Source organism: Ptiloglossa arizonensis, chromosome 12, assembly GCF_051014685.1.
Source record: "Ptiloglossa arizonensis isolate GNS036 chromosome 12, iyPtiAriz1_principal, whole genome shotgun sequence".
Taxonomy (NCBI): domain Eukaryota; kingdom Metazoa; phylum Arthropoda; class Insecta; order Hymenoptera; family Colletidae; genus Ptiloglossa; species Ptiloglossa arizonensis.
Window position 1 is genome coordinate 6786558 of NC_135059.1, and position 8312 is coordinate 6794869.

The 8312-nt window shown below is 38.9% G+C and overlaps 1 protein-coding gene across 3 annotated transcripts in view; it reads left to right on the plus strand.

Moving 5' to 3' along the window:
- LOC143153237 (uncharacterized) overlaps window positions 1–7556 on the plus strand; it is a 52161-nt gene extending 44605 nt beyond the window's left edge. For all 3 annotated transcript variants that reach the window (XM_076324214.1, XM_076324216.1, XM_076324215.1), the window contains one exon: window positions 5702–7556. In XM_076324214.1, coding sequence (XP_076180329.1) covers window positions 5702–6547 — 846 coding nt within the window. In that variant the 3' untranslated portion in view covers window positions 6548–7556. The remainder of the gene's footprint in view (window positions 1–5701) is intronic.
- The last annotated feature ends 756 nt before the right edge of the window (window positions 7557–8312 follow it).

Below are 8312 nucleotides of genomic sequence, written 5' to 3' on the forward strand. Positions count from 1 at the left end.
CGAGTCTCGTCAAACTTTAGTTTGATATACATAGGTATTTAACTATGTTATTAATTCTAAGCACCACGGTAGTTACATTACGCGAATAAGAGATTCATTTGTTTGAATATTCGAATCAAAGCACGACATCTATTCTAATATTTACATTTATTTTAAAACCGGAGTATGTTATGTAATCTTATCGTCGAAAGAACGTTGACAATTTATTAAAATATATATTTCCTTTGCTGTGCAACACATCCCAGAAGAACAATGTAATTTATTGTTATACGTTCATTAGTATCGCGCAATACTATAAATATTTCGCAAAAATGGTTGCAGACGTTAATGAATAGCAGTGTGGTAAATTATTTTTACAAAGGTGTGCCGGAAGTAAATTGACAAAGAATTTACACTTCGTACGAGTAGGTGTTTATACGTAAGTACACACACAGTTCTCGATTTTGTACAGTCTCTTTGACTTACTTTCTCAACCAATTATATTTTTGTTTATATCCGGCCAATCTTTCACTCGTGCTACTTGAAACGAGAAGATTTATCGGTTCTAAAACTGTCAGTTATATTTCCGTCCAAATTGGTCCATAATGTATTCAGTTAAATTAAGGTCAAGGCTTCGAAGTAATCACGAAAGCTGTTTAGTATCATTTTCATTGAAAAATCATTTTACATTTAACAGGAAGGTTTAAATGAAATCAAATTTTGTGTATTGCATCACGATATGTATTGTTCTCCCATTGAGTTGTTTTCGGTGCAACGTAAACTGCCCATCCCAGATACTAAAAAACCAATAATTTTCGTACGGTTTCTGCAAACAATGGGACCCTGCAGCAATGCAGTTTTTCGCGGTCGTCCTGATCGCGATAAGTTGTCTGCAATTCCAGATTTCTTTAACCGTGTCCATAATTCTTCCAACAGGGGACGTTAGAATGCACGTCGAATGCAAGTACAAATAAATAATGGTTAACGAATGGACACGTTAATCAAGTTGTACTTGAACGTATGCCCTCCAAAAAAAACTTCCAAAGTAGATTATCTCGAAAACGAGGCATTGCACGAACAAATTATATTGTACACTTTCAAATTATTGTTCTTATAGTCCACATTTATAAAAAAAAACAATAATATCGCAGTACGATCGTATTACAGTAGAATCTCCCGTACCCGTACCAATCAAAAAACAAATTTCAGTCGATTTAGGAAAATTTCGAATAATAAAATAATCGCTTCATTTTTTTGTTTTCTTGTTATATTAAAAATTCATTTATTCGAATAGAAATCGATAGAAGGGACAGTTTGTTTCGATAATACTTAAAGATCCCATATTCATTTCATTGCTAAATTGCATAGGTTTTTGAACGTAAGTAATCGTTTAGATAAACTTTGTCGTCGATTCTTTTTCTTTTTTATTTTCACACTACTAAATTTAGGTTCAAAATGAGTTATCGATTTCGATTCTTCGAATTGTGTACCGTTTTTCTACGAATTCGTTCGTTTTCACTCGAGGCATTTTTTTCGGTGACCTGGTAGTTTCGCCATTTTCCTTATCCTTCCTTTGATAGCAGTCGAGGAAAATGAACGAATGGGCTCCTGGAACAAATGGGAACGGAAATCGCCTCGTTCGATCCTGCGGTTTCGAAGACAGGACTTACGAGTTCGATCGGCAACTGGCCGAGAAATTATATAGGGGTCCACACGCTCGAAACCTCTAGTATCTTCAATCAAGGGTTCGTGGCAGCCTGGAAACCTTATCCAATACGATCCCGGTCGAAATGGCAGCGGACCGTTCGTGAAATTGGCGACTCGAAGAATCCGGATACCTTCGTTCCCATCGACGACAGGCATCGAAGCAACGGAAATGTGCGATCCTAAAATGGGATCTTCTCTCCCCCGTGCGTGCACTCGATGGTGTTCCGGTATCGATGCGTTTCCATTTTTTCTTTCTTTGAAATTTCGTTAAATTTCACAATTCAACGAAAACGAGTCCATTACGATGGCCGAGCGATCAATAATCCGCTTATTACGATTGTCGAGTAATCATAATGGAACACATTTATTAACCATTATTTACGAAATTATACTCATAAACGATCTATTTAACGGGTTAACGAAATATTGACAGAGGCACCGAACATTCCTGATTCGACGAACCGAACGAATTATTAATTGAAGAGGAGAAGGATATGGAAGAGAACTTTTGCAGTTCTTTGGAACGAGTTCAGAGATCTTTATACGTGTTTAACGATACGAAACAATTAATTTTTACCATTGAAGAATGTTTTCTAAAATACGGGTCGATTCGTTCCGAATTATTTCTACGCAATTACTCTCTGACGTTCAAATCGTATTAGTACAAGGTAACTGTTACCACGGCCGAGGCAATAATTAATGTAGACATAAGATAACTATCGAGCGTTCTGTTATCTCGACACGATCGATCTGCGTCCAGGTTGAGATTATTATTGTACATTGCAGCACGATCTCCACGATCGTCATCAAAAACTGAAAGACAGAAATCTATTTTCATATTCACCGCGAAACGTAACACAATTTCTGTTGTATAAACGAAGAAACATATTTTGCAAGACAAAGTGGATTCTACTGGATATCTACGGAAAGATATATTTTTGCTCGGGGAAACTACGGATTGAATGTTAAAAATTGGACGAGTGAAATCGTGCGGTGAGAGTATTGCGAGAACAAGGCCGACAAGGAGAAAAATTGGCGGAAAATTGTAAACAGTCCAATGGGATTCGGATAAGATGACAGCTACGTTGAGAAATACGAATCCAAGGGTCGAAACATTTATGCATCACTGACACACTTGTACAATTTCAATTGTTAAATATTTTTCTTTCATAGCGCAAGCAATTACGTTTAGTTTATTATTGACGCAGTTCGTGATGTATCCATTGTTAATTCTCCGTATTGTAACAAGATTATTTTGCAATTTTTCTTACAGTTACACGGTACAACCACTTGTAATATGAGAGTTCCAAGTTGTCCTTTCGTATAATATATTTTCAAACAATATTTCATTTTCCAGTTCTTGCTTCTATGTACATATAATTTCACAATGCAAAGGTTAGTTACATTTGGTTAACAATGTTGTCTTTGTGCGTTGCTCGTAATTCGATGAAAGTGAAGTGCTTTATCGCCATTGGTAAATCATTTCGAAATTGCCATAGATTAAACGTACAGTATCATTTGCATAGCAAATGGAACCGAGCGGTGCAATTTACGCGAAGAAATATTTTGTACGAAAATCACTATTCGTATTCACTCGTGAATATCAGAACAGAATTTAATACGATACTGAGCGTAATATGCGATCAATTTATCTTTTATGAGGTATTGTTTTATCGCGCCATTCCGTCAATACTTTTCGTTATTCCTACTGTTTCTCCGTTTTTAAATTTCGTTCCGCTATATTTGTTTCGACTTTAATTCACTTGTGTCGCAAAATATGCGAAATTTCAAAAAAAAATTCGATGGTTGCCTCTCGTTATTTAATTCACCTTAAACGACGACACACGAATTTAGAATATTAAAATATCATGTTTCATTCTGCTTTATACTTTTCAGATAATTCTGTGTACAGACAAAATTTTCGTTTATAGTGTACAATTGTGTTCGCAGTTTTAAAGAACATCCGATAAAAATGATGAAAACAATATTATAATCGGCAACCAAAAAATGGATTCCTGTCACCATGCGATATTCACTACTGTGTACAGTTTGTCCAGTCTTTTACAGAGTGATGAATAATGTGATTTATTGAAATCTAGTATGAATATCAGCTTTGCTCGATGTGACCGAGGAAATTTCCGGATTATACGCCCTATTCATGTTCACCGATGCTCGTATGGTGCATTGCGCGTATGGGCGTGTGTCATCCAAAGAGTTATGTAGCACACATCCTCGCTTTGACCGAATAGCTCGTAGAAACGAAAACGCAGTCCGATGCTCGAGATTTATAACTGAGCATAGTGCACCAGAACAAGTCTTTTTTCCCGTTGGTCTCGTCATAAAACATTTTCACATTAAGAGACCAAAGCGAGCTTTTTCATAATTTCTCGGTTTCCTAAGGAACTTTTTCTTTAAATAGGTTTTCTTTTAATAGGTTCCATTCGGATCCTTTTATTTAAAAAATTTTTAGAATTTCAACTTCGTTTAAACGAACAATACGAATTTACAAACGTAACGCGATCAGAACATTTTCTAAACCCTAATGCATTCCTGGAGTCTTCTTTGACGTTCGAAACATTCTTTGCTAAAAGATCTTAAGTGTACAGTCGAATGCTAGAACGTTAAAGATAAATATACTGTATTGTTTTATACATGCGGAATTAGGCCACCATCTGCTTCCGATACAGCTCCTATCCTTCTTGGATTAGATTCGTGGAACTTTGGAATAGTTTCCCGTGGTGTGTTACCCTATTCTTTTATTAAAACTTCTTCAAGTCCCTTTAAGGATATCAGTGGAAGGAATCTACTTCTCTAATCTGTTCTCTCGAAGTGTCCCATAGTGGTTTGATAATATTTAAATCAAGAAGAATGATCAAGTTTATCTTGATGCTCGAAAGCCATGACTGAACTTTTCTGGCTGCGAAAAATGGCATCGTGGGGTAACACTATCTAGATTATAATATAAACCTGATCATCCTAAAGGCGCGATAACTATCTGACAGTAATACGATCATTTGGGGCAATGATACCAACTGAATATCAAAATATGATCGTCAAAATCACACGTTCAACAGTTTCGAGCAAATAATCCCCAAGAATACTTAATTTGCAATGTAGAACTAATGTTCGTATTATTTATCTCAATCTCTGTATGTTAACATTCGCAAAATGATCGACTGTGTTGTTTTGAAATTTTCTTTCGAAACCGCCGCTGGTGTTAGAATATATTCACTCTTTGTTCTATTTCATTCCGGTAACTCGCTTTCAAACTATCGATTTTACAATGAAATTGTAATTTTGTTATCTACGAAACATATGGAACGGAACATTAACCACACGGCCGTGCTCATTACGTTCGAGAAGGACAATGTTATTTTTGAGATTGTCGCTAGCAGATCTCCGATTTGTTATGTTTCTCAAAGGACACTGATACGGCTGGAAATTATCTGCCCCCTTTCCCTACAAAAACCCGCATGCTCTCGATGGCAATTGACGCATCGTAAACCCGCACGCAACGACCCAAAGGGGATCCCTAATTTATGAGCCAACTTTTGAAAAACAAATCCGAACTCGTACGCAACATCTGTTTGCATGCAAAACGAACGCATAGGGCGCGTAAGCGTTGCTTGAAAATTAAAAAAAAACCCTCGAAAATTCGGGAGATCGCTATCTTCGTCTGGAAAACAATCTTTTTGATCATTTAAATCACCCTACGTCAAGTGTCCAATTTCTCCGATGAATCATCTTTCTTTCCAACCACGTCGAATCTTCGTAGATCCCTGAAAACAACCTTCCTATAATCCTCACTCCGGTGCAATTGTACGTAAGCAAATTCCGTGCAAGTACCTACGTACATTTAACGTGAATCAACCCACGAATCACTCCTTCCCTTGTTCGCAGAATCGTCACGAACCCTGAGAAAAACGTTCTCGCGATTCTCACTCTCGTGCAGGTACCTAGACTACGAAAATTTAACGTGAATCAGTCCGCAAATCACTCGTTCCCTTGTTCGCAGAATCGACGGACGTTCTCTAAATGTAATATCCTCTGCGGGGACGAATTAGTCTACGTGACGGGACAAACACGGCCGAGACAGAACAGCGTCTTCATCGGGTCCAGCGCTTCCCTGCTGCCAGGCTGTCAGGGTACACCGCGTCGCACGAAGAGTGCATTCGATCTGCAATCGTTGTTTCTGCCGGAGAGCATCGGGCAGGAGAACGGTGACGCGGGGACCTCGAGAAACATGAAATCGGCCGGCGAAACGACGAAATTGTTGCAATGCGATCGAAGGACCAGCGTCGGCCAATCGGAGAGGAACGACGCGGTCGTAAAGTCTTTCTCGCGGGACAGAGGGATGAGCGTGTGTTACTCGGACGCCTCCCAGAGGTCGTGGCATCGTGATCGCGGTATGAGCATCTGTCAGTTCGATAGGATGGACGTTCTCGCCAGACCGTTGCAGAGAGACCGCGGTGGAAGCATTTGCCACTTCGACAGGATGGACGTCCTCGCCAGACCGCTTCAACGGGATCGTACAGGTAGCGCTTATCACTTCGATAGAACGGACGTTCTGGCCAGACCGAATCTCTCCACGGTGAAGTCGTTGCTCAGAGAGAGACGCGTCAGTGTGTGCAACTTCGCCGAGAAGGACGAGGAATCCGCTCGAATGGATCGGCGCTCGAGCATCGGTAATATGGATAAAATCGAGAGGGATAAAACGTCGACGGAAAACCAAACGGAGAGACAAGGAGTGTTCGCTAAATGCACGCTCAAGGAGAAGAAAACCGTGTACCATCATCTCGATCAGCCATCCTGCAGCAAAACATCCGACATTGTGTTCGGGTACAAGGCTACCTGCGTGTAGCCGGGAATCGTATCTGTCGCAAGGAGACAATAAGTTGGACACTTTTGTTGCTTCCGTAACGAATCGACTGTTTCAGGGATGATGATTTATTCCAAACGATGCCGAACCACACCGTTTCTTCATCGTACGCAAGTCGAGACTCGATCGGTGGGTAAACATTTTATTTAAATACAGGGGGAATAATACGCCGTACTCGGCTACGCTCGTTCGTGTTTCGTATTCGTACGATCACCAGGGCTGATCACCGCTTTATTAATACTTCGCTTTTTATTCGTATACCTACGCTCGTAACAACGCGTTTCGATGAAGGGGAAAATAAACCGTCGAAAATCGGTAGGACGAGTGTTGTAAATTTTTGTTATCGATTAGGTATACCAGTCCACGAGTGTATATTTCTTTTATTCGATTCTTTTAACGAGCAATCGGGTCGAAAATTTATGAAAATATTCATGGGCGATGTACGGAGCGATTCATCGATTGAATTCAACTACAATAATTTGAATATTTCGACGGCTGCTGTTCGTTGAAAATTTTATGGAGATTACGATCACCGCCGAATGACGTATCGTGACCAGTTTTCTCGTCGAAAATACAAAACGCATCATGGTGCAAGCATAGAAACTCGTATTCGTTCGAACATCGTTTTATCGTCGAAGTAGTTGTGCTGCAGTCTAGAAATTATTCGAAGGTAATCGAAAATATAAACACGGAGAGTGCGAGAACAGGGCAAACGTTTACTCGATGTAATTATTATTCTTGTACGAAACTTGGGGGAAAATTTCACTTCGAGTCTCATTGAACCCGTATTGCGAACGAAGCGTTTCAAAAAATCCGTATCGCTTATCGTAAGATATCGATAACCATTTGTTTTTTTTTTCTTTTTAAATAAAAGCACGAAAAGTATCAGGCAACCCTAATCTCTCCTCGCTGCAAAAGACAGTGAAGAACATAATTCAGAAGAGAATTAATTATCGAACGATAATTTTGATTTGGATTTATTAGAAACGTCACGTGCGCAAAATGCATTTGACGAGTGAACTTGAAATGTTCCCTTAATTGTAATTAATCGAAACATTTTAGAGTACGATTTCTCACCATTTATTTTAAGATACGCTATTTACTCGTTCGTCGATTCGGCGACAATAACACGGCAATTCCTCGATAATTGATCGTTAATTAGTCCTGCTCCTGTTCAGTTACTGATGACAAGTAGCGATTTTATTTCAGAAATCTACATTTTTTTATCTCGAACTGAGACCAAGGTGGGTACACAAGCGATCCTTACATCTTTGTGTTTTTCATTGAATTTTTTAAGAATATTATCAATGCATCGGCTAGATCTTCCTGATAAAACCAAGTCCAAACATGGTCCCGTTTGAACCGTTTTTACCCCGTTAAATAAATGAATAATTAAATATACTTCGAACGAGATCCTGTGTAGACTGATTCGCCATTGGGGGAAAATCTCGTAAATTTATTGTTAATATTCTCGTGCGGGTATATTATCGGAAATATATAAAAAATTTGAATTTTCATTGGCGGATGAAATCTATCCCAAGCGTATGAATTATTGCTCTCGCCTACGGGCGTCAGAGCGCTGTATAAACATAAACAGTGATGAGTACGATTCCAATATCGAGGGAGAAATTTGATCGATTAACGAGGAGGTACTGTATCTATTTGAATGTAAATTTTTTACTTATTCCAGTTGCTAATTGCAATCGAAGGTGCTTGTAATAAATATAAGCGATCTACCCTACTGTTC